Source organism: Festucalex cinctus, chromosome 18 (genome assembly GCF_051991245.1).
Source record: "Festucalex cinctus isolate MCC-2025b chromosome 18, RoL_Fcin_1.0, whole genome shotgun sequence".
Classification (NCBI taxonomy): domain Eukaryota; kingdom Metazoa; phylum Chordata; class Actinopteri; order Syngnathiformes; family Syngnathidae; genus Festucalex; species Festucalex cinctus.
Window position 1 is genome coordinate 502,501 of NC_135428.1, and position 25,193 is coordinate 527,693.

At 42.1% G+C, this 25,193-nt stretch overlaps 4 protein-coding genes across 10 annotated transcripts in view; all 4 read left to right on the top strand.

Annotated features, from left to right (window-relative positions):
• rnf14 (ring finger protein 14) overlaps window positions 1-4,168 on the top strand; it is a 6,512-nt gene extending 2,344 nt beyond the window's left edge. Inside the window, exons 3-9 of the mRNA XM_077505761.1 lie at window positions 361-491; window positions 560-755; window positions 898-1,262; window positions 1,340-1,568; window positions 2,415-2,587; window positions 2,750-2,880; window positions 2,973-4,168. Of these exons, the coding sequence (XP_077361887.1) occupies window positions 361-491; window positions 560-755; window positions 898-1,262; window positions 1,340-1,568; window positions 2,415-2,587; window positions 2,750-2,880; window positions 2,973-3,033 (1,286 nt within the window). The 3' untranslated portion in view covers window positions 3,034-4,168. The remainder of the gene's footprint in view (window positions 1-360; window positions 492-559; window positions 756-897; window positions 1,263-1,339; window positions 1,569-2,414; window positions 2,588-2,749; window positions 2,881-2,972) is intronic.
• A 1,080-nt stretch (window positions 4,169-5,248) lies between these two features.
• On the top strand, window positions 5,249-8,670 carry endou2 (endonuclease, polyU-specific 2). Its single transcript, XM_077505764.1, has 7 exons — window positions 5,249-5,399; window positions 6,216-6,392; window positions 6,462-6,588; window positions 6,884-7,005; window positions 7,067-7,179; window positions 7,316-7,469; window positions 8,369-8,670. Exons 2-7 carry the CDS (start codon window positions 6,261-6,263, stop codon window positions 8,618-8,620), a joined length of 900 nt encoding a protein of 299 aa, XP_077361890.1. The 5' UTR covers window positions 5,249-5,399; window positions 6,216-6,260; the 3' UTR covers window positions 8,621-8,670.
• A 648-nt stretch (window positions 8,671-9,318) lies between these two features.
• LOC144006751 (NEDD4 family-interacting protein 1-like) lies at window positions 9,319-13,249 on the top strand. Of its 3 annotated transcripts, XM_077505767.1 has the most exons (8): window positions 9,319-9,451; window positions 9,762-9,885; window positions 10,306-10,442; window positions 10,793-10,849; window positions 11,164-11,251; window positions 11,685-11,809; window positions 11,899-11,965; window positions 12,043-13,249. In XM_077505767.1, exons 1-8 carry the CDS (start codon window positions 9,422-9,424, stop codon window positions 12,144-12,146), a joined length of 732 nt encoding a protein of 243 aa, XP_077361893.1. In that variant the 5' UTR covers window positions 9,319-9,421; the 3' UTR covers window positions 12,147-13,249. The 3 variants fall into 3 exon arrangements, with proteins under 3 accessions (XP_077361893.1, XP_077361894.1, XP_077361895.1); XM_077505768.1 differs by lacking the exon at window positions 10,793-10,849; XM_077505769.1 differs by lacking the exon at window positions 9,319-9,451 and having other exon boundaries at window positions 9,813-9,961.
• A 4,968-nt stretch (window positions 13,250-18,217) lies between these two features.
• The window catches only part of LOC144005902 (uncharacterized), a 36,614-nt gene continuing 29,638 nt past the window's right edge, over window positions 18,218-25,193 (top strand). For 4 of the 5 annotated variants that reach the window (XM_077504375.1, XM_077504376.1, XM_077504372.1 and 1 more), the window contains exons 1-2: window positions 18,348-18,514; window positions 18,762-18,823. In XM_077504375.1, coding sequence (XP_077360501.1) covers window positions 18,482-18,514; window positions 18,762-18,823 — 95 coding nt within the window. In that variant the 5' untranslated portion in view covers window positions 18,348-18,481. The other variant, XM_077504373.1, reaches the window with a different exon arrangement.

Below are 25,193 nucleotides of genomic sequence, written 5' to 3' on the forward strand. Positions count from 1 at the left end.
TTATATTTTTTACCTGTTTTTATTTTTAATTTTAGTCATTAATTTTTTTATTTAAATAAAATAAATTAAATACAAATGTATTTATTTATGTGTAGATATATATTTTTTGTTCTTTTATTTCCATTAATACTTATTTTTTTGTATATATAATTTTTGAATTAAATTTTTTATTTACACTTTTAGTGATTTATTTATTTATTTATTTATTTTGAACGTTGTCAGTTTTGGTCCTTGAAAATTGAGTTTGTGCCTTTTTGAAAGGAATGACGACAAGAATAGATTTGTCATATGCATGTTTTGATGCCTCCCTCCGCTTGCTTCTCTGCAATCTTTTTTTTCTTTGGTTTTTTTTTTTGTCAGGGGAGGAGCAACGGGAATATCCAATCAGCTTCCTGCCGCCGTTGGTCCTCAACTTTGAGCTTCCCGAAGACTACCCGTCGACAAACGCGCCCGTCTTCACCGTCAGCTCCAAATGGATGAGCCGAGGGCAGGTGCGACGCGTCGCAATATGGCAGGCGGGAGGGCGGCCATTTTATTGATCGTCACTCCTTGTGGTCAGATGAGCGCTCTGTGCCGCCGCCTGGACGAATTGTGGGAGGAGAATCGAGGCTGCGTGGTTCTCTTCACGTGGATTCAGTTTCTCAGCGAGGAGGTGCTGGACTTCCTCGCCATCCGCTCGCCGCTTCTCATTGCCAGACACGAAAGCAAGGCGGCCGGCAGGAAAGACCAGCACGACGCCGCCACCGCCGCCGCAGGTAGGAACGCAAAAAAATAAAGTTCCCCAAAATCTCTGGCGTCAAAGCAACTTTGTTTTTTTTTTTCTAGAACTGTTTACGAGTGCTGAACAGTTCATCATATTTGAATTTGAACGCAATTTTTTTTTGTAATGTTGCTCAGCCCAAGCGGTAAGCGGTTGCGATATTTGCGAGAAGAAGAAGAAGAAGAAGAAGACGAGGACGTGCGAGGATGCGCCAGCGGACCCGAGGGCGGTGTCGTCGCTGGATGCGCGCGCCGACCTGCTACCTCACCTTCTGGACTTTGACCAGGCGCAGCGTCAGCGTGCGTTTGAGGCCACGCCCTTCCGCTGCGCCATCTGCTGGACGGAGAAGCGCGGCGCCGCCTGCCTGCGCTTCCACCAGTGCCAGCACGTCTACTGCAACAGCTGCATGGCGCAATACTTCCAGGTCCAAATCCGCGACGGCAACGTGCGCGGCCTCCGCTGCCCGCAGCCCCGCTGCTCGTCCGTGGCCACGCCCGCTCAGGTAGCGCGCTCACCCGACGTCCCCGCCGGCGACCCGGTTTGACGTCGCCTCGCTCGCTCGCTCGCTCGTCCGTCCAGGTGAAGCAGCTGGTGGACGAGGACGCCTTCGCCCGCTACGACCGGCTGCTGCTGCAGTCCAGCCTGGACCTGATGGCCGACGTGGCGTACTGCCCCCGCCACGCGTGCGGCGCCGCCGTGCTGGCCGAGCCCGACAGCACCATGGCCATCTGCTCCGTCTGCCAGTACGCCTTCTGCACGCTCTGCAAGATGGGCTACCACGGACTCTCGCACTGCAAGATCCCCGCAGGTAACCTTTCACCTCTCGCTACGTCCAGTCTGACCATATATCAATAAATCGTGATACTTTGTATCGCCATGTTTGGAATGAATATACAGCCATTATAACGGCTCCATTGCGCTTTACTTAGTGAGCAATTACTTGACGGGCCACTAGGGGGAGCGCCTCATAAGAGTGGTGGAGAAATGGACGCAGGTCTTCAAGCGAAGAAGACTCATCAGCTTACTTGTGTTTATCAGCAACTGACTCACTTTTGCATACGTTTCTATGAAAAATGTGGACAGTTTATAAAATGAAACAATTGATCATGTAACTGACTGTTCCAAACGAGTGTTGCTGATGATTATTATTTGTCAGTCGTGCTCACCAAAATTCAGTCTCACAAGATATCCTTTCATCACACTTGTCTTGATTTTTTTTTTTTTTCCCCATAAATTTGTTGCACACCAAATGCTCCCACTGTCAATTTTTTTTCTAGAAATTTGGCATTGATCTCCAAATGCTTCCACTTTTTTTTTTTTTTTTTTCAGAAATTTGGTGCTGATCCCAAAATGCTTCCACTTAATGTCTGTATTTATTAATTTTTTCTTTTTCATTTTATTTTTGTTTTTATTTATTTGATATTCTTTTTCTTTTATTATTTTGTATTTTTATTTTGTTTATATATAATTATATATTTTTATTTTTTATTTTAATTATTTAATATATTTCTTTTATTTTGTATTTAGTTTTTATTATTTTATTTATATTGTTTCATGTATTTATGTTGTTATTTAGGATTTATTTATCATTATTGATATATGTATGTATGTATTTATGTATTTATTTTTTTATTTATTTTTGTGTGTGTCCCAGAGGAACTGCGCAGCCTCCGAGACGAGTATCTGTCGGCCACGGCGGAGGGCAAAAAGTTTCTGGAGCAGCGCTTTGGCAAGCGCGTGATCCAGAAAGCGGTGGAAGAGTCCTTCAGCCGAGATTGGCTCAACGACAACGCCAAATGCTGCCCTTACTGCGGCACCAACATCCAGGTGAGCTGTCCTTGGCGTGGCGTGGCGTGGCGAGGCGAGGTGAGCTGCTACCACACCACCCTTGCTCCAGACATTCCATTTTGTTGTTGTGGGAATGCATTCCCACACAATTTCCCCACAAATTGCACTTAGTCTAGAGTTGTTGTTGTTGTTGTTGTCTAGAAAGTGGACGGTTGCAACAAAATGACGTGCACGTCGTGCCACCATTACTTCTGCTGGCTTTGCCTGGGCCTGCTCAACAAAGCCAACCCGTACAGTCACTTCAACAACCCGCACGCGCCCTGCTACAACCAGTGAGTGGTGTCCTTCTTCACGGCATCCATTTTGTGCCGACGACGCGCTCGCTCGCTCGCTCGCCAATGTTTGTTTGCTTGTTTGCTTGCAGGCTCTTCCACGGCGCGGATGCGGATGAAGACGAGGCCTTGTGGAGTGACGAGGAAGACTGACATTGTCATGAATGCACTTTCACCCGGCACCTTTTTACACTTTTGATTCTCGCGTCGTCAGACACTTGATTAGGTACAACGCATCATCACGTCCAATCGGATGTTTGGAAAGCACGTAAGCCTTGATTGTGGTCGCCTTTTTATAAAGCGTATTCCGAAATTGATCCCCCCCCCCAAAAAAATGCAATTGAATATATTCCTGCACATGTCGAGAATATTTGGCTTGATCTGCTTTTTTTTTTTTTTTTGGTCAGACTTTCGCATCAGATTTGACTACAAACGTCATTATAGACGTCGCTAACCACACGTTCGGGATCTCGTCTCAAATTTGGGGATGTCACAGTTCAATGAAGTGGTGGAGTGTGTTACAAAAACAAAAAATGGCCCGCTCATATATTTCTTTTCAATGTCAGCGTTTGTTGAAGGGGTTCGAACAAATGTTGACTTTTAGTGCCACAAAAGAAGAAAAAAGTTATCTCAAAACAAATCCGCAATGATTAACGAGGGTCTTCATTTTTGTTTTGTTTGTTGATTGTGTATTCATCAGTTAAGTTGAAGATATCTTTGCTCACGTTTGCTATCAGTCTCGCGCCATCTTAGATTTGAAACACTGTTCCTACTTCATCAGATGAGATGATTGTTGTTTGTTGCCAAAAAGCGTGTCCAAACCCAGCACAACCATTTGTTTGGACAATCAATCTTTTTTTTGTAGAGGCCAACCAAGTGGAAATCATTTTTCTGTTTGTTTCAAGTCATGTTCAAGCAAAAAAAAAAAAAAAAAAAAAAAAAAGTTGTTGTTTATTCTTCAAGTCATCTTTCTTGTCCTGAGCAGGACCGCCGTTCAATTCAGCTTCCAAATAAAATCTGGCATTTTGCATTCACATGAAATGCAACCAAATGGTTTGCTCCTTCTCTTTTCAACGTCTTCACAGGGTGAGTACTTTATTGCCGCTTGATTTGAACACGACACTCGTTAAACTTCAAACTTCCAATTGGTAAAGCTTATTTGACAACTAGTTCATTTTCCTTATTTCTGATGGGATTTAACATTTCCAACAGACATAACTAGTGGATTTAAATGTAACGGATGCGATACACTTTATAATAAATAAATAAATAACTGCTGGCACATTCATGTCTTGTGCTTTCTTGGAAATTGATGTAGCAGCTAGTTGTCATCAATTCACATATTCATGGAAGTTCTCATCATTAGGGCGATTTTTGCCAAAAGCGACTAAAAAAGGTGCACCCAAAGTAAGTTTGAAGCTGTTCTTCAACCATATGGAGTATCAGCATAGTTTTGTTTTTTAAGAGAACTATGAATTTTTGCTACAAGATGAGAGGTTTGAAATAGACCCACAGTGCAACAACAGTCGAACTGCGTAACGTCAAATCCGTAAGACTGTCGTAAAACGCGGTTACTGCCGTAAACAAGGGATGGTAATCATTTTCTGCCTTTACGTGATATGGGAAAGAAGATGGACGTTACCACTTGGAAACTCCGAATGACGACCGACTTCTGTTCATGTGATTTTTGTTGTTAGAGCAAAAATTGTGTATGCTACGTCATTGTGTAGATTGTAAAATAGCCTGTTGTGCTAGTGGACGTTAACGCCTTTAAGTGTTCATATTTCTTGCCATTCACAAATCCTTGTGCGCTCTCCGCCATGTTGAAACTTGAAAAGTTCACTCAACTCGGAAACTCGGCTATGAAAATCAATTCCCAGTTGTCCAGTAGAAAATACGACACGAGGGGGCGCTCACGTGCAATTTTTCTACTACAGTAGTCGACATGTGCTCTTTACCATCATGACGATACAGCGTGAAGGCAGCACAGACCGCAAATACCTCCCCAAGTGGAATAATCATTTGAAAATGACACCGCACCAGTAATGATGACAATCCACGTTTTGTATTTGAGCATGTTCGTGTGCCACGGCACGGAATTTCCAAGCAACTAATCATTACGTGTGTCCGTCGCCCCACAGGTCGCCTGGTCACCTGCGGAGTGACGTCACGCGAGCCGTATTTGGACTTGTCATCCAGGTGGCGCTGCCTTGTGACCCGCGTGTGAGGGAGCAACAATGTATATAGTAAAGAAACAAAAGCGTGCACACGTTGGAGCCTGAGAGTGAAAAGAGACGACACGCCTTTGGCCAGAGTTGCTGACAGCGGATAACCCTTTAAAATGGCCCCCGTCCCTCCCCTCCCTCCCATCCACACGCACAAACGCACACCAAACTGACTGATTGCTACTACAGTATGCCCCTAAAGACATCTGTTGTCTCACAAACAGCAGAAGCAGCAGCAGCGCGTGAAGGCCACCGACTGCAGGAAACGAGCCGGGATCGCCTCTCCACAAAAAGGTCAGCCTGGGGTCACGGGGGAGCTCAACAGATGTGCAACATGTCCTCAAACAAAGTAGATCAATAATCAATCAATCAACCGCGGAATGTTGACCGGAATTCTTTTCGATGTCAAATCAAAGTTTCATTTTTAAAATGTCACAAAAGTTTGGGAATTAGGATCGAATGTGTTGTCAGTAATTCCAATAGAAAAGCAAAAACATTTAATTAACTTTAAATGATAAACACCTTATATTATATACTGTATTCAACTTCAGGTAAATATATTTATTGGCGTTTCTATGTTGGGCAATATTTTTATTTTTCCATAAATGTAGGAATATCTGCGACCCTTGTGAGGAAAAGTGGCTCAGAAAATGGATACACTCAAAACAATTGGCTCAATAGTAACCCAAATATGGATCAATAATGGACCAATCCATTTTTGGGTCTGTTTGACCCGATCGTCTCGGTTGTTTTATTAAAAAAAATAAATCAATAAAAAATAAAGGCCCAATTTTTGACCAAAAATGGGTCAAATTGACACAAGTAGATGATCTGACCCAACTTTCCCGGCTTGTTTTATACACAATGACTTCAAATAAATAAATAAATTATGGGTCTTATTCAAAATTACTTAAAAAAAAAAAAAAAAAAATCTGGGTTGTTTATTCAAAATTACTTTAAAAAATCTTTCTGGGTTGTTTTTTTCAAAATTACTTAAAAAAAAAAAAACTTCTGGGTTTGATTCAAAATTAAACTTTTTTTTTTTTTTTTAAACAAAATTACTATTAAAAAAAACTGATGATTTTTAAAAAAAAAAACTGTGATGTGCAGCGAGCAACGTAGGCCACCTGACGGAGACGTGAGACGACGACGACGATGATGATGACGCCGATGATGATGACGGCGATGACGGCGAGCGAATCGGAGCTGTCGGCCACGGTTCAGGAATTGTGGGACAACGACATCAACAGGCTGCGACCCGGGAAGGACTACCGCATATCCTTGCAGGTGCCACGCACGCGCACGCACGCCTTGCAAATGAGATGTCGTTTGCAAAAAAAATGCATTTTGTTTCAGGGCAAAGTGAGCGACAACATGGCCGCCAACGACGACGACCACGACAAGGACGACGACAAGGACGGGGCGGGATCTCCTCTCTTCAAATTTGTCGACGAGAACATTTTCCAGAAGGAAACCTTTTCAGGTCAGTCAAATGTCTGCAAGATCATTTGGACAAAAGTAGTGCTTTGCTGACACCTTGCCACATTGCCCTGCCTTTATTTAAACACGTTTGATTTATTATGATAAATTATTACTATTATTAATACTGTTATTATAGATTCTTATTGCCAAGAAAGATGTCCGCTTTGTTCCCTTCCCTATATTCCCACTTAATGGAATTTTCTTTTTTATTTGATTTTGTGAACCAAATAATTTTTTTTATTTTTTTATTTTTTTTTACGTGAGCTAAAGTGCGTTTGTGTGTTTTGCGCGTGCAGCCTTCATCTCCCTGTTGGATAATTACGTGAGCGACACGGGCGAGCCCGAAATCGTCACACCTGAGGAGGTGGCTGAGAACCACAAGTTCCTGGACGCCATTGTCAAAACTCCGCCCATGAAGGTAAGCCGACACGTCTATGCGCTGTTCATGATTTGTATGATTATTATTTGTTTCCCTTCAGATCGCTCATCGATACCTGGTGGCGAAGAATCTGTCGCCGCGCGACGAGACGCAGTTCAAGGAGCAGCTGTACACAATCTGGTTCGAACTGTACGCCAGGCGAGGATCCAGCAGGTGGGCGGGGCCTCCTGCATCAGATCGGGTCAAACCTGTGGAATGCAACTTTCGCACGACATTATGTCGGAAATAAGTCATAAGAATGACCCCTTTGTTTCGTAATGTTTATTTTGGTTTGCGATGCGGCCCGCAGGCCGGACTCGTCGGGTTTCGAGCACGTGTTTGTGGGCGAGACCCGAGGCGGCCGCACCGTCATCGGCTTCCACAACTGGATCCAGCTCTACCTGCAGGAGAAGCTGGGACACGTCCACTACAAAGGCTACAGCGTCCACGCCAACTCGCCGCAGGTACGCCGCAAAATACGCAATGGAGCGCCCCCTGCTGGTCGAGTGTCGCATCAAATCGTTGGGGGACACCTGCCATTGCTTTCAACCGATAAAGGCACAAAACAAGACACTCGAACACGGCAATATTCTCCTTCTCAGATTACACAAGCTATTATTAGGATGATTATTATTACCATTATTATTACTATTATCAGGGTCCCTATTATTAGAGTTAATGAAAACAAATGAAATAACTCAAATTGAAAAAATAAATTGTTAACAAAATAAAGTCAAAAATCACTCTATCTAAGCTATTATTATTATTATTACTATTACTATTATTATGATTATAACTATTAATATTATTATTATTACTATTATTATCAGGGTCCCTGTTATCATTAATAAAAGCTAATGAAATACCTAAAATACAAAACTGACTCTTTTTGAAAAAAAAAAATTTTGCAATCAACAAATACTCCATACAAAGAAAATATAAAACTAAAGCTACAAAAAAAACTGAACTAAAACAAGGCACTTTTGAAAAATCTTAAATTTGCTCTAAAAATAAAAAGAAATGAAAAGTCAAAAGGAAATAAAAGATATCACCCTGGATGGTAATATTCTCCTCATTCTACCCAAGCTATTATTATTATTATTACTGTTATTATCGGGGTCCCTGTTATTATAGTTAAACTGATGACATAACTAAAATTGAAAAAAATTGACAAAATAAGGACAAAAGTGACTTCTTTTTTTTTTTCAATCAATAAACATTCCATATATATAAAAACAATGTGAAAGTAAAACAAGTAAAAGAAGGCATTTTGAAAAATGTGTGCTGTCAAACTCCCAAGAAGTGCAAAGGCTATCTGATGGCGTTCCTTCCTTCCTTCCTTCCTGCGCGCGGCAACGGTCAGCCGGCCGAGTGGAATCACATCCTGTCGCTGCAGTTCAGCTGGAAGAACGGCATCAAGCCCAAAGGCAGCATCTTGGTGGGCGTCAGTCCCGAGTTCGAGTTTGCCCTCTACACTTTGTGCTTCCTGGGCTCGCCCGACGAGCGCGTCAAGGTGCGCTTCAGCTTCTACCGCGTGGAGATCGTCTGCCACCGCTACAACCGCAAGCACATCGGCACCACCTACCCCGTGCTCCTCCACTACCAACAAAACTGATCACTCACATTCAACACGCAATAAAAACTTACAATAACTTGTTCCCGTTATCAGCAGCTTCACTTCCTTTCACTCAATACATTTTCATTATTCTTTAATTATTTAATCATTCTTTTATTATTCTTTAATCACGACATCCTTTTCGATGTTAACGTGAATTCAATCAACAAATTGCTGCCAAAATAAACTGACAGATGGACAGTAGCAAAATAAATGTACAACAGTTTCAGGGCACTCGTCACAAAAGCTACAGTTAACATCTTTATCTTTTTTTCAATTTCTTACTTGTATAAGATTTTGATGGGTCGAATTTATGGATCAACTTAAAAGATAATTCTTTGACTTTAGTCGTCATTTTTCCACAAGGCGGGGGAGGTTTGTTGTGCCCGATGACGTCAATGGCTTGGCACGGGAAGAACGCTGTTAAATTAGTGGATAAGCAGCGATTTCCTGTCGTCATTTTAAAGCAAAAGCAAAGTCTACCGTGGCACAAACGAGCCAATATGCATTTTATAAAAATAAAAATATTTACAATATGCTTGCATTCCATAGCTGACTTCTTGTCACCAAAATCGCATTAATGCCGCTTTGAACCACAAACGTTTATTTCGACTCAACCGCCATTAGCCGGAAGTGGTAGTAAAAGTTGCTAACTTGATAATCCGTACATTATGAAACCAGCCGATTCCCCCCCCCCCCCCCCCACCCACCTCTCCGGCGACTTGACAGTTTGTTTGATCATTTTCTTGAGGATTTGCTTCTTTTGTTTTTTTAGGATTTCTATTCGCCGTTCAAATTGGAATGGCCGAGCCGAACGGCAGATATCAGCAGGTATCGTGTATATATCGAACCCCTCCCTCTGTACACTAACACATCGATCACGGCTAGCTTTCATGCTAAGCTAGCAGTTCAGGTCGTTCGATGTCAGTTAATTCATTTATCTTCGTATAACCTTTTATTGTACGTGATACTCATTCATTGAACGCCAAAATATGTTCAACGTGGCCGCTAAAGCCGACTTGGCTGATTGTTATTGCCGTTAGCATGCGCCTACAGCAGGAAGTTGATCATTTTCCGTGTGCGATTAATCATGTCTGCCTGTGGAAATTGTTTTTGTTTGTTTGTTTGTTTGTTTGTGCAGCTGGCCAACGCGTACGAGCTGGAACTGATGGAGCAGCATCAGGAGCAGCATCAGGAGCAGCATCAGGGTCAGGTCGCCGCAGACTTTCCGCCTCCTTATAGCAGCGTCACAGAGGACAATGCCGGTAAGCAAGCAAGAGAAAGAGGCGAGCCTGTGAATGACGCACGCCAGGTGTGACTTCAACGCGGATTTGTCGCCAGGTGTGCGATTCGGTTTCACTTCACTTCACTTCGGTCTGCAATTTCCACACAAATAATTAAAGCTCTGTGCCAGTGACGTCATTACCGGAAAAGTGTTTGTACGACTTTTGACTGAAGTCCTGGAACTTTTCTGACACATTTTGAAGACAAAAGTAGTGCTTGGCTGTCGTTGTTTGGTGGCTGCTGTGAGATTTTCTTTATTTTTTGGGGGGGACTGTTGTGCCTTTTTGGGAACGCCTTATAATAATACAAATGCCTTCTTCCAATGTATTTTTTTCTTCTTGACTGAGTTTGAATGCCGTCGACGTTTGAGTGTCTTTTTTTATTAGAATTTTTCTTTGCAGTGTATTTGGAGTGCAAGGAGGGCGTGGCTTTCGCCAAGCCGCCGCCGTCGTACAACGTGGCCACCACGCTGCCGTCGTACGACGAGGCGGAGAGGAGCAAGATGGAGAGCGGCGACGCCCCCTCGCTGACCGTACGAGTGAGTCTTTTTTTCCTTGTCGCGCCTCGTCAGACCACTCCATTTTTTTCATTTTTTTCCTTTTTTCTTTCCTTGTCATGCCTCGTCAGACCGCTTTTTTTCTTTGTTTTCTTTGTTTTTCTTTTTTTTCTTTTTTTTTTTTCTTGCATCACGCCTCGTCAGACCGCGGCCCCTTTTTCAATGGCACAAATGTGTATGTAGCGCCTTATTGTTGAAACGAATGATCAGATGATCCGATGTGTGAGAAATGAAGTTGCTGGCCGCGACGCGGTGTTGAGTGTTTGACGGGCTCGCTCGCTGGCTCACTGTCGTTGTTGTCGTTGTTGTTTTTTGCCGCGGTGGGTGCGCAGCCTCACAACGGCGAGCGTGTGGACACGTTGGATGACATCATACGCAGCTCACTGGAGGTAACGTGCGTGACGGTGAAATGTGCGATCGAGCGTTTCCTGTTTGCACGTGTGCGCCATAGCGCCCCCTGTATGTGTCTTTTTGTACTTTCCAGTGCACGACTTTTGGATATTGTGCTGACTGTGGTGTTTTGTGACGTGTTGTTGTACTCGATGAGTTGATCCCTTCACTCAAACTTGTCCCGAGCAACTGTCGTCATGTTTGTCACGTGACGAGCCGCGTTTTGTTTTCTTTCCCCGCAACGGACGGCAGCTTCAGATGCAAGTTTGCAATTTTTTATGTATTATTTTTTTGTCCTCTGCTCATGGTGCAGGATGAAGATTTTGTTAGCAGAGACGATTTTGAAGATGCCGACCAGCTGCGGATCGGAAACGACGGCATCTTCATGCTCACCTTCTTCAGTAAGATGGCAAAATTCACACCCGTTTTGCTCTCACGGGATTTTGCAATATTGTCTTCCATTGCTATAGAAAACTTGGAACCGACCAAAACGAGTCTTTTCTTTCATCAGATAAAAAATATATATATATATATATATATTTTTCTGTCTGTTTCAGTTTTGCAGCAATTAGCATTCGAATATAGCGACTCGGGGTGGAAACCTCACTCATCTCATCTCTTATGCTCTGCCGCCACCTGCTGGCCGTTTGCGTAATAACTGCCATTTCTTCAACCGTTCTCTGCAGTTGAGAGGCTGCATCAAAGTCGTCTGTATGCTCTAGCAGCAAACAAGAACGTATAAATACGTCTTTGGGAGCAAATAAGTTCAAATGAGCTTTTTTTTGTGAAGTGCTACTTGAAGCTCCCAGATGCCTTTTTTTTGTTTTGCGTCAGTGTCGTTCCTGTTCAACTGGATGGGTTTCTTCCTGTCCTTCTGTCTGACCACGTCGGCGGCGGGCCGCTACGGCGCCATCTCGGGCTTCGGCCTGTCCCTGATCAAATGGGTGCTCATCGTCAGGGTAAGCCCGATTGGGCCGCGCCCAATTTGTTGTCATCAAATCAAATCAAATCAAATCAAATTGTTGTTGTTTTTTTTGTCTTTTTGCAGTTCTCCACGTACTTTCCTGGTTACTTTGACGGCCAGTATTGGCTGTGGTGGGTCTTCCTGGTGCTGGGTGAGTTTAGCTTCATTTTGACTCACAAGCACTTGGGAACCGTCAGCAAAAGTCAAGCAAGCGTTTTGTCCCCGCAGGCTTCTTGCTCTTCCTCCGAGGCTTCATCAACTACACCCGAATCCGCAAGATGGCCGACACCTTGTCGACTTTGCCCCGCACTCGAGTCCTCTTCATCTACTGAGCGCTTCCGTTTTGCAAAACAAAACAACCATTTCATATTTACTCTCATTCCTCAGCTTGGTTCAAATTCAAACAACCTTTGACCTCTTTGTACGGAAGCGTGTTGCATTCACTTGAGAAAAAAAAACGTTTTTTCTGACTCATTTTTTCAAGCTTTGTTTTTTTTAGTATTTATTTTTTTTTGTGTGTTTTTCCGAATATTTTTTTCCGTTGTACTAAATATTTTTTTTCAATCATAAAAAAAATATTCAGAAAAACAGGTGGAAAAATCACGGGTGGGAGTAACAAGATGGCCGCCCTCTGACTTCAGCGGCGTGCACTGGCGTGTATGGGCTATCGGCTAGCCAGTCATATACAGTATACAGGTCAGTGGTCTGCAACAAGTCACTTGGAGTTCAGAGGTCAAAATAAATAAATAAACTACTCCAAAACAACAGAAGCTGGTGCTCTGTTTTTTCGCATATTTTTTATTTTATTTTATTTTTAAAGTTTTCCTCCTGTTTTTCTGAATATTTTTTTTCCCTGTTTTTCAGAAATCTTTTTTTTTTTTTTTATGGCAGAATCTTTTTTTTTTTTTTAAGTGAATGCAGTAATCTTCCGTATGTTTTGGTTTAAACTATGAAATTGTATGAAAATAATTGACCTTGGCTCCTTTTTAGTGTCGTCATCAAAGTGCTGATTGATTGCGACGGGCAAGTGAACTGTACAGTCTGCCTTCTATTCTGCTTGTGCGCCCCCTGGTGGCTGGCTGACATAACAGTGTCGAGTAGCCACCAGGGGGCAGCAGACTTGCCTGTATGACGTCAGGCCAGTTCACAAGGACACACGTCATCGATTTCACTTGCTTTGATTTTGTTTTTTCATCAAGTCAATATCTTGTTTGATTATGCCGGTCGTATAAAGGATCATAATAATAATAATAATAATGAGCTGGTTCTTGTGAATAAATGGATTCATGTCTATGTTAATGAAAACAAGCAGAACGATATATTGAAAATATCCATGAAAATGTACACACGTCATTAATGAGTATTTTGTATTTGTGTGGAAGTTCAACAAATGTTTTGAAGCCATAAAAGTAAATAAATGAAAGTCATTCTTGGATCTTATTGTTGTACGACCCAAAATCTTCTGCCGTAATGTGTCTCAAGATGGAAAGGAAATGACACAAAATTGTAATACAAAATACATGTATTTACAAAATGTAATAACAAAAAAAAAAACATAAGTCTTAAAACTGAAACGATGTCTCAAAGCTTGAAAAAAATAAAAATAAAATAATTCTTCCAAAACATGACTCAACACTGCTCAAATATCGGTCACAAAAACATGGAATTTCAGCAAGGGTGTGTAAACTTTTTATACCCACTGTACACAAATAAACATACAGACATTGTTTGAAAAACACGCACGAAAAGCATGAAACGCAAAAAAACGTGCTTGGGCTGTGATTGTTTCAGGCGGCCACTAGAGGGAGCCCAAGAATCGCCGACCTCCCCCCTCCACAACGTCAAGGTGACACCAACAAGGCGCCACTAGAGGGTGCTATAGCTCCCCTTACGATACCAAAAGAGCTCCAAATAGTTCCTCCGTCATTTCAATCATTGTAAGTTTCATTGAACGCTGTTGTTGGCGTTTGTTGCTTCCATTTCCTCAACAGGGACAGTTGACGAATGATTATCAACCACCAGACTTCAAAAGATAACATTTTGGGGCATTTATTTTTGCTCTCAACAACAACATGCTTCCGCTGCGCTTCTTCATCACAACTAACGTAAAGTGTAGAATTTTACGACAGTGACGCAATATTCATACATTGCGGTAAATAATACAAAATAAATGTACGTCAATCTTACTATCATTGAAGCATGGTAACACATAATTATAATTATAATAGAATGAGCGCATATAACGTAACAAATGCAAAATTAAAAAAAATTAAAAAAAAGTCTGTGTACGCTAAAAAAGGTCAATCTCTGTCAAACGTTACAAAACGTGTCCAAGCACTTCAGTTTGACTTGACGTCACTCCGTGAAGTCTGCCTAGCAACAACGTGCTTGTCCAAAATATGATCGAGTGGAGTTTGCTCCAATGGGATGCGCACAAAACATGATGTCCTCCTTTTGGTGGTGGTGGTGGTGGTGGTGATGATGATGATGATGATGATGATGATATCATTGACGAGTGAGTCATCGTGGCAGCGCGCACGTGCACGTTGTGTGCGCGCGCGTGTGTAAATGAGCGTCGGTGAGTCATGCTAGCAGGTGCGCCATATGCACCTTCCCATGTGCTCCCATTTTTCTTTCCTCCTCCTCCTTGTGACTCACGACCGAGCGAGCGACTCCCCCACCACCAGCGATGACATCACCAACACTTTGTTGTGGTGATTCATACTGTACGCTTTCTTTCTTTTCTTTTTTCAGGGTGAACTTGAATGACGAAGCGTCCATTCACAAAAAAATCATCTTCAGAATGCACCAAAAATCTTCCAAATATGACAAATGACACACGTCACAAAATAATCATAATAATTGAATTGCTTTCTGAACAGTGTCCTTTTTTCTACGTACAAAATCAATTGAAAAAGTCTACACACCCCTGTTGAAACGCTAACTATTTATTTGAAGTGAAGTAATATAGTTACTGGATGTAACGATGAGCAGGATATCGTGATATTGTGATATTAAAACTGCCACAATATATCATCGTCGTCATGTTCACAATATTTAAATGCAACACATCTGCTCAAAAAGTCTGATTGATTTCAATTTGTGCAGTTCTAGCACCCTCTGGTGGCTGCCTTTTGTGCAATTTCATTTTCACAAGGCATGTTTTGGCCCTTCTATGTTTCAAATCTACACTAATTGTCAGATGAACAATAAGTCATATGCGTGGGAAGCAAGTCAATATGTGGAGGAACTCAATTTGTGCGTGAATTAACAACATAACAAAATAATAAGAATAAAACATAATGATAATAATAACAATAATATTGATGTTATGTACAAAAGCACAATATTATGTTTGTTTTTTTAGTATGAGCTCATTTTTTTCGACAATATTGTGACCTTTTTTAAATATCGCCACAATATCGTGATAATGTCGTATCATGACGTTTGGATATCGTTCCATCCCTAATAGTTGATATCATAATATGTTTTGTGATTGAGGTTTGGAAACTTTTGATTTGAATTTGAGCCGTTGAAAGATGAGCAATGACGTCATGTTGCAAGCAATCACGCAGAAGCTTGTGACGTTACACGACTTCACTTTTGTCTCTTTCTCAGTTTGGAGCGACCCAAAAACTATCAGTGGATGATGACGTCACACACACACCCCCATCTCGACTGGATTGATGACTTTTGATTGATTGATTGATTGATTGATGTCTGTCACATGTGCTTGCTGCAGCTTGCTTGTGTACCTAATGAAATGGCCGCCGACTGTGTTATGTAACCGACTGCACCATTGTGAGTTTTTTTTGTCTCCTGGCATGCTGTAACCATGGCAACAACTTTCAAACGTGAAACCGCGCTGAAAGCAAAGCGATGATCATGACACGCTCACGTCTCGCATATACGTGAGATTTTTTTTTCTTTCTTGTCACCCTCTTCTTGATTTTTTTTCTGAATGAAAGTTGTGCGAAAAGATGAATGAATGAGGCGGCGGCGACGTCACATGACGCTTCTGCAGTGCATCAAGGGAACTGGCCCGTCTGTGACTCATCCCGTCAGGAGGGGGCGGGAGAGGGGGCGGGGCGAGCCAGCGTGATGGAGGGAAGAGGAAGAATTTGGCTTTCTTTTCCATTTTTTGTTGTTGTTGTTCTTGCATGCCCGTCCTCGTCCGCAGGTGAGCTGTTCATCACACAGGAAGTCAAGTTTTTTTTTTTTTTGTTACCGTACATAAGATGTTTTTTTTTTTTTAGCGATAACAACAAAATGACATGAACAGAACTGGGTGGTAATTGGGAGTTTCCGAGTGCTAATGTCCATCTTTCTTTCCCGTAGTCTGAGAGCAGACTTGATATTTCAAACTACTTTGAAGACTCCTTCTCATATCGCTCACTTCCTTACAGCCCAATATTTTCTTTTGTTGAATTACACTTCGAATTCTTGAATGAAAAAATAGACAAGTTTCCTCTTGTACACTATTTAAGGCAAGTTGTAAAATGTCCAAAGTCCTCCTGTTGATGTTGAACAAATGGAAAACATGATAAATGATGCTGTTTCTACGAAGTGCTTGCGTGCTCATCCAACACATCCCCTCGATTGTCATATGACGTTTGGGATTTCTTATGTTTTCTTTTGACTTTTTGATTTTAGAATTCAGTTAGTCGTCGTGGATTTGCTGACTTTCTAAAATGTGTTTGTATTTTTTTCCCAAAACGCTTTGAGCAATGCGCGCCACTAGGGGGAGCACCTCATAAGAGTGGCGGGGAAATGGATGCAAGTCTTCAGGCAAAGAAGAAGACTCATCAGCGCACTTTGACTTGTGGAAGACATTTATCAAGTTTTTATGACAAATGTGGATTATAACTTTCAATTGAACAGTTTAAAACGATGTTCTCATTCCAAAAAAGTTGATGTCTTGAGTAGTTTTATGGTGGATGGTCGTGGATTTATGACCTGAGCAATATATCGCTAATGGTCATATCGTGAGATAATCGTTATGGTGAGCCTTGTATCGCTTATCGCATGGTATCGTATACTGATGATACTACTCGGGTACTGCTGATTCCTTCCCCCCCCATTTTAGCGACTTGGTAAAACCAAAGCAAAACAATCCCGTCCGTCCGTATATCGGCGACATCTCCGATACGGACGTTCATGTGTCATATACGGTCGTGAACGCGTGTTTGTGGCCAGACGCCGCCGGTGTCTGCCTGCGCCTCGTATGAGTCAGAGCTGCAGTCCAGTGAGGGAGGGGCCAAACATCATCATGCCCAGCTTCACACACTCAATCACAAACAAATAAAAGCTTATGTCAATGCCAAATGAAAGGAAACAATATTGTGACTTGATTGAACACACGCCGCCGTCGTCGAATGAGCTGGCTGGGAAGCAGATGAGCGAACCTGAGAGGAAAACCTGCGATGAAGATGCGGCAGCTCGAGTGGGAAGAAAACACGTGCACGCATGCGCGCACTTCCAGCGTGGGTGGCCGCTGACCCGCCTGGCCAGCACCACATCAGACAATTTTCGTTTTGATGAATGGGCAACATTTTTGTGCCTGCGTGAATGGATGGTCGGCCCGTGTGAAAAAGTAGGCGTGGCTGCGCTGCGAATGAATGAGTCAGGACGGACGTGAGGTGAGCGGATGATTTCTTGTAGGCGGGGCTTGCGTATGACTCATTCGAACTCTTCTTTCTTGACTGTCTTGGAAACAGTTGCAAAGCATGTTTTAATCATCATTATTACTTTGAAAAACTTCCTTACGCTAAATGTTTTGAAAGTTTGTCAATGTATGTTCATTTTATAACCTCCTTTTGTTTTCTCTTCTCTAGTGTTGTCTTTGTTGATGCGCTTCTTTCCTTGTGTAAAGCACATTGAGTTGCCTTGTTGGAGGACCAAAACTGCCAAAATTCTAAATAAGTAAATGACTAAATACATGAATAAATCACTACAAGTGAACAGAAAATGGATGTAAAAAATATAGTTCGAAAATTATATATATACATATATATATATAAAAAAGTAAGTACATTTGTATTTAATTTTTGAATGATATGATATTATATTGTTGCGCCTCATTTTGCGCGTTAATTGTGATCGTCCGTCGACGCATGTTAACGCTCCAACACGCACGCACGTGGCGTGTAGTTCATGAAACCCGAAACATCCGAATCCAATCAAGGTTTGGTCAAAAGTTGACAGTCCTGATTCATTAAAGATGACGCAGCGACAAAAGAATACACCTTTAATACAAAGAGTACATCCCCACTGACATGCTAACAACTAGCATGAGTAGTTGTGCTTTCCGAACAGATATTTGCACACAAACTGTCAAGCACAAATCATGTGGACAAATAATATAAGGTTGTTGAACGTTCAATGTTTTTGTACTGCCCCCTTGTGGCCACTGTGGTGCTCGTTTACGCAGCTGATTTCACTTCCTGATCACGTGGTCACGTGACTGACACTTCCTGCTTCTCATTTAGCTAACAAGCTCGCCTGCTTGTCGACTTTGGCTCTGGTAAATTCTCGTCTTTTACGTTTTTCTTTCTTCATTTCTTTTTTGTTTAGCACGTTTGAAGCTTTTTCCTGCCATTGTGTTGAGCTAACAAGCACACTTGTCATTTTCTGCCCTCTTCAATATGCTGAACGACAAAACAATAGCATGCTCATGGTTGCTCTTTTGTCATTAATAAGAGTGCGTGAGAGTAGGAGCTGTTTTTATTTATTGATATATTTATTTGATTAATTACTGAGATTAAGTGTTGTGTGGCATGGGCAACATTTATGCTAGAGGCTAAACTGCTGGACTCCTTTTTTGTAAATGTGTTGTTCAGTCCAAATGTTCTTGCTAATAGTATGTTGCATGCTAGCCTAAAGATGACATTGTGATGAATATTTCATTTGTGAAATATGAATGAGGCATCCATTTTGATCCATTTCAGGGGGGGCATTTTGCCAGTTGCTGTGGACTGAAAATGACATCAGAGTTTCCAGGCTGGTTCAGGTAAATGACCAATCATGGCTCAGCTTCACAATTGATCAATATTTATGCATTGATCGCGTTTGCTTTATTATCGTTGTGGTTGTGATTCCTGCTTTGTATGTTTGGAGTGAGCAATTTTTTTTTTTTCTAGCTTGTTATATGAAGTAGGGATGTTTGATACATTTTTGTGCCTGATAGCACTACATGAGCACTCAACGTTTGAGGGGTTCGCCGATACTTTTGATACCTAGAAAAAACCAATGACAGATGAAAGGTCACTGCCACATAGCAGGACAGTTGTTGACCAAAATGCTGACGCTTCAACCGGCAGCCGCGATCTCGCTCGTGTTTTCAAAGCCAGTTTAGCGCTACAGATCCACAACCGATTCTTTTCAATTCAAGTGTCTTGCTGATGAGCTGTCGGTGGCGTCGTGTCGCGTCTGAATCCAGTTGGCGCTTTTGAAGGGAACAGCCAAACATTGCACTTTTGTTTAATACGGCCGGGAAACGAGTCAACGGGCGATTGGACGATGCTGATTTGAAGGGTGGAACGTCCGTTTGTCCTTTTCCTTGCTGTCCATGCGCTTTTGCGTGTCTTGCTGCAACCAGCTTGGCCGGTAACGTGCACTTCCTGCCGCCGTTGTTTGCACGACAAATAGCGCAAGGCTGCTCATTTTCTCAGGGTTCCTCTTTCCTCACTCAGGTGAGTGCATTATCTGTGTGGGGGTGTAGTTGAGTATGGTTGCGTAATCGCCATGTGCCTCCTCGGTGCCGGCAGCTCGTTAACCTGCCTTCCTTCCTGCTGTCATCTTACATTATGACTAAAACTACATGAACATTTCTTGTCAAAATGAACACTGGTTGCGATGCGGGATTCGTCGTTTGTGTTGGGATGTTTTGAGGGGGAAAAAAAGCAAGAAGACGGTTGTAAATATTGTGAAGTGCGTGCAGCTCTTGATTTTTATGGGTCCAAATGAAGTCATTGTTTGACAAAAGTTGTCTTCCGGCACCATCCGATCGGGATTTATTTGTATTCCTTTCTGGAGGCCGTTAAGGATGGATGACATCAACTGGAGTGCTTTTCATTCGTCCGACCGTATTTGGTCGCTCAAACACAAACACCCCTCCCAACTGGTCAAACAGTCTGAAGTTCCACTCCAGTTCTGTAGGTGGCGATAATTTCCATTGCTTAACCAATGAAAGAATCTGTTTACTTAACCATAAATTGAATACATCCTGAAACCGCACCAAAATGTATTTGTATTTTTTTCTTTTTTCCTTTTTTGTATTGTTTTCTGGCAATTTTGGTAACTGGCAGTCAAATGTTCTGAAACTGAAACAGAAAATGGAAACGCTTCCATCCGTGCTGGACTTGATCTCGACTCCAAGACGAACACTGAATCTGCAACAAAAGTGATGCACATCAATAAAAATAGAAGATAAAATATCGACAAATGCATAAAAGCTAAAGTTAAAAAAAAACAAAACCCAAACAAGTAAATAAAAAAAAAGGAATTGAAATGAAAGGATTGTCAACACTTTTCTTTGTCTTGTGGCCTTTTAACGGTGCTTAATCGCCACTTTTGAAAGCTTCCATTCCGAAAACCACATGAAGACCTTGTGCTGCGTTCATAAAAATAACTAACATGGATCCCCATTTGTATGTATTGGTTCTGAATTTTTTGTTGTGTGGGCTCAGCTGTTGCAAAAAGTCAAGCTGGGTGTGTGTGTGTGTGTGTTGGGGGTGTGGAATGGTTGGTGGAGGAGTCGCGGCGCTGGTCGCATTATTAAACAAAGAAATAAATAACCTTTATTGCCGGCCAGACATGACAGTTGGTTTATGGGCTGCCTGTAAACTCGAAGCGCCTGCTTTAGAATTGACATAATTACTTCCTGCTGCAAATGACTCAAACGACGTTACCGGCTGACGATGCCTCGTGACGTCGCAGCACACTTGCTTTTGCTTCAAAGTGGAACGTCTAACTTAAGATGGACAATACACAACAGTACATTTTGTCATTTGTTAGGCACGCAAAGAATATTTGGAATGATGCGCTATGAAATGCTGTGAAATTAGATTTTAAATTATGGAATGAAGTAGAATGATTGAGGTGGAAACAATTGGAATGATGTTGAAAGATATAGAAGGATGTGGAGTGATGTTGAATCATATGGAATGATGCGGAAATGACAAAAAAATATACAACATGGTGAAAAATGCTGAAAAATGATATTGAAAGATGTGAACAATGTGGAATGACAGAGTAGGTGAAAAAATGTGCAAAGATGCAATGAAGTGGAATGATACTAGTGAAAAATGTGCATTATCTATCTTGGTGAAAAATTTGGAATGATGTGGAATAATACTGAACGATATTGACAAAACAAATATAGTACAGCATGTTGGCAAAACATGTGGAATGTTTGATCTGTAGGAAGTGTGAGAATGTTGAAAATCATTCTCAAGGTGGATTGAATGAACGGAACATTTTTGAACGGGAATGCTAAATGTGGAATGAAGGGGGAATTTTGGGGTGAGAAATGCGGAGTTGTGGGCAAAGTGTGAATTGTTGGAATGAGGAAAATAATAGCCCCAATGACACATTCATTTTTGTGGAATATGTTCAAGTTGGAATGGTGAGAATCAGTTGAGAAATGTGGAAAGAGAAGCATGTCAAAAAAGTGAGGAGAATGATACATAATGAAGTTAAATGAATTATGTTGAAGTGAATTGAATTTCTCGAACTACAAACATGTTCCAAAACTATATTTTTTTAAATGGGTGATTTTTATTGGATGGATCAATGGCCTTTCCTTGCATTTCATTGGAGAAAGTTTTGAGTTAGGAGCATGATCACGTAGTAAATACAATTTGTAAGTCAAGGCATGTGGGCTTTTGTACGCAATCGAAATGAATTGATCCTGAAATCAAATCTGGCGAGCGCGCGGCCGCAGGAATGGACTTTGAAAGCACTTTGATGACGTGACAGCGCCAAAGAAAACACACTTCATTTGTCAACTGCGCATTTTGAACCGCAAAAACCACCAGCTTGTTGTCCAATTCCTTCCGATTTCTCCCTTCCTACTTCCTGCAGGAGAAGGAGACGTTGTTCCCCTCCGAGGCCATGTCGGCTCGTAATACGTCTTGGAACAAATCCTGATTGGTTGCCTGTTGGCGTGTGCGTGTGCTTGCGCTAATGAATGCATTGTGTGGTTGCGCACAAGGAACGTGAATGTGTTTATTTGCTGGCCGTGTGTCGGACGCCTCTTGCTGTTTGTTGTGGACTGAGATGGAGCTGGATTGAATTTGTGTGTGTGTGCATGTGTGCCTTTTGTCTTTGCTACATTGTGGCTTGTTTAAATTCACTCTTGACAAGTGGGCAGGCACCAACTCTTTGTATACAAATTATTGTGGGGGGGGGGGAGTCCATTTTTCATAATATGTCCCCATTAAGACTCAATTACTCAGTTTTGGAGTCATGCATTGTTTTGTTCTTTTATTACTAATATATAAAAAGCTATTTCCAACTACTTAACTAGCCAGTGCTTTAAAATCTATCCAGTTGCTATCGTGTGTTTACACACCATCGGTCCACTGCAGACTGTAAACATCATTTAGACACCAATAATGTTCCCATCCTTCTCTTAATGACGCGGTTTCTCGTAGCCTCGCTGCGGTTTGGCCGCAGTCGCTTGATGCTTTGGCCGCATCCGCTTTGCTTTTGCCTGCCGATGGCAGTTTGGCTCCAACGCTGCTCGTTGACAAAGATCTGATATGTGGTTTCATCCACGAGCTCCTCCAAAACACAAGGCGAGCATTTGAACCCAAAAAAAAAAAAAAAAAATGGGACGGAAGAATTGGTAGAGTCAAAATGTCAAGACGTGTCAAAAGTCCAAGCTCGGAGCTGTTGGATCGTCACATTAACATGTAGACGTTGACGATGTCGATCAAAAAGTATGTGGGCAAATCCTCTTGGAGAAGTTGTTCCAAGTATGAGCCCAAAATGGCTACTTCTAAGCAAAATGTTCAGTTTTGCGCACATGTCCATTTGCCAGAAAATGACGTGCATCGGTGAAACTGCTGTCCAGGGGCATTTTTTTTTTTTTTTTTTCTCCTCCAAAATGAGTTTTTAAAGTCGACAAACGTCACAATTTAGCCGTCGCGTAAACGAGCTTCTAATTTGGTGGCAATCGGCTCAAAGTTTGAGGAAAATGTGTCTTGAAAAGGATCCTTTAGAAATGACCAAAATTACCCTTGAATAGAATTGCAAACTTTTTTTTTTTGATGATGATATCAATAAATTTGAAAATCCTGGTAGGCCAACCCAAATAGAAGCATTTGATCAGCTTTTATTCCATCTTTATTTTCGTCCGATGTCATCTCCTTTTGGTAGTTACAGTTTTGGTCTGCGTGGTTTCCAAGGTGACGAGACTTTCATGTTTATCAAGCCTGAAAAGGAAAGAGGCCACAAGTGTCTCATATCTTTTTTTTTATTTACTTTTTGTTTTGAAACGGATCTGCAGCCAGCGACTTGTTTGGATTGGAATCCTGAAGACGGAATCTGAATGTGTTTTTGAGGAGAACAGAACGGGGCCTCTCGTGTGTTCCGTTGGTCCCAATAGAGGCAGGAAGTCGGGCATGTCATTGTACTCGGGGTGGGGGGGACAGAGGGGTCTTTGTTTGGAGCGAGGTCACTGAGCAGGTGCCTCACTTCCTCTCGCTCTCTCTACACACGTTTGTCTTTGTGTCATTGACGTAATGCCTTTCCCTAACCTCAACCATCCAAAATGATTGCCGACCTTAACCTCAACCAGAACCCAATTCAAACCCAAACTGTAAAACCAAGTCTTGACCCTCAAAAAGAGGTCTCAACTATATACATTTTTCCTAGAATACACGAAATGGATTGAGTGCGTTTTGTGAAGGACTCGTATGGCAAATTCTGAATGGGATTGCGTTTGAATTCCGAGATAACGTTTGCTTTATTTTGCGAGAAGTCGACGCGTGACCTTCGGGGAACTCATGCTGCATTCGAGGATGGTCGGAAGTGGGACTTTTCCGAGTTCAAAGCAGGAAGTGTGCACGGGAACGCCCCCTTGAACTCGGAAATTCCACTTCAAAAGTCGAAGAAAAAAAAGAAGGACCCCGACTTGAGCGCCGAACTCCAAGTGACGTCACTCTACAATGGCGACCGCACACCGTCAATGGCAAAACACAATTTACTCGAGTGTATATATAAATAATATAATGAGGGTTTTAGTCTGGTGAAAAATGTTTCAGAATTTTTTTTTATCAGTTTTCCCAGAAAAAAATCTGAAAAAAACATTTAAAAAATCTATTCAATAAAACAGAAAATAAAGATAAATACAGTTTTCAGATTTTTTCCCATCAGTTTTTCCAGAAAAAAATTCTGAAAAAACCCAAAAAAAATTCCATAAAACAGAAAAAAAGATAATTACAGTATTAAAAAAAACAACAACAAAACAAAGCAAAGCTAAGTTGTTTTGCATGAGCTAGTGAGCACATTTCGGCGCAACGCCGATTTGCGGCTTCTCCCCGTTTGTCATGTGGAAGCTTCCGGACTTTTGTTATTTTTTTGCACAGCTGTAGCAAGTGTGAGTCAGATGCACGGAAGGGAATCCAAACAGTCTTTTTGCAAGACGAGTTCTATTATTCATGTTTGTACAGAGTTCTTCCTGTGTATGTTCCCCAAGTGCACACGTGTGCGTGCGTGCGTGTGCGCGGTGTCATTCAGCAAGAAAGCAAGGCAGGCAGGCAGGCAGGCAGGGGATGAACGTTTGCGATGTTATTGTGTCGGCAGCGCTGGCCCTCGTCCACAGGAAGTGCTCGCCTCTGACAATGCGCTCAGCAGGAATGCAAGGCCGCCGCCGCCGCCAAAGTGGGCGTGGCACTGCTCCGGGGGTCGGAAGCCAAGTTTGGTTACTTCAGCTTTTGTTGTTATTTGGAGAGGGAGGGATGGAGGAAGAGACGTTTGGGAGTTCAATAGATGACAATCACACAAAATTGTGTGTTTACGTATAAGTTTTGTTTTTGTTTTTTTTGGTGTGTTTTTCCTTGCAGAGGACGATCTGAATGGAATGCAAGTGTTTCCCTGCACATGTCCACCCCCTTTAGGCAGCCAAGTTGAAAACAGACACGCAACCGTGAAACACGCACACACACAGAGCGAGGTTGTGGCATGGAAGGAAGTATCAAAGTACACGGGCGGAATACTTATCAAGACTTGAGCAGGAGCAAAAAGCTGCCCATTAAGATTCCGGACTTTCCCGGCTTAACGGCTGCAATCGGAAAATAAGTGAACGCACGGCCGTAAAATCGAGTCACACAACAACAACAACAACAACAAGACTTGATGCAACAAAAGTTGAC

Coding starts and splice junctions, on each gene's coding strand:
- endou2 (XM_077505764.1), top strand. CDS start 6,261: ATGATGATGACGCCGATGATGATGACGGCGATGACGGCGAGCGAATCG. Junction 7,006..7,066: donor TCAAAACTCCGCCCATGAAG/GTAAGCCGACAC, acceptor GTTTCCCTTCAG/ATCGCTCATCGATACCTGGT. Junction 7,470..8,368: donor TCCACGCCAACTCGCCGCAG/GTACGCCGCAAA, acceptor GGCAACGGTCAG/CCGGCCGAGTGGAATCACAT.
- LOC144006751 (XM_077505767.1), top strand. CDS start 9,422: ATGGCCGAGCCGAACGGCAGATATCAGCAG. Junction 9,886..10,305: donor CGTCACAGAGGACAATGCCG/GTAAGCAAGCAA, acceptor TTTTCTTTGCAG/TGTATTTGGAGTGCAAGGAG. Junction 10,850..11,163: donor TCATACGCAGCTCACTGGAG/GTAACGTGCGTG, acceptor CTCATGGTGCAG/GATGAAGATTTTGTTAGCAG.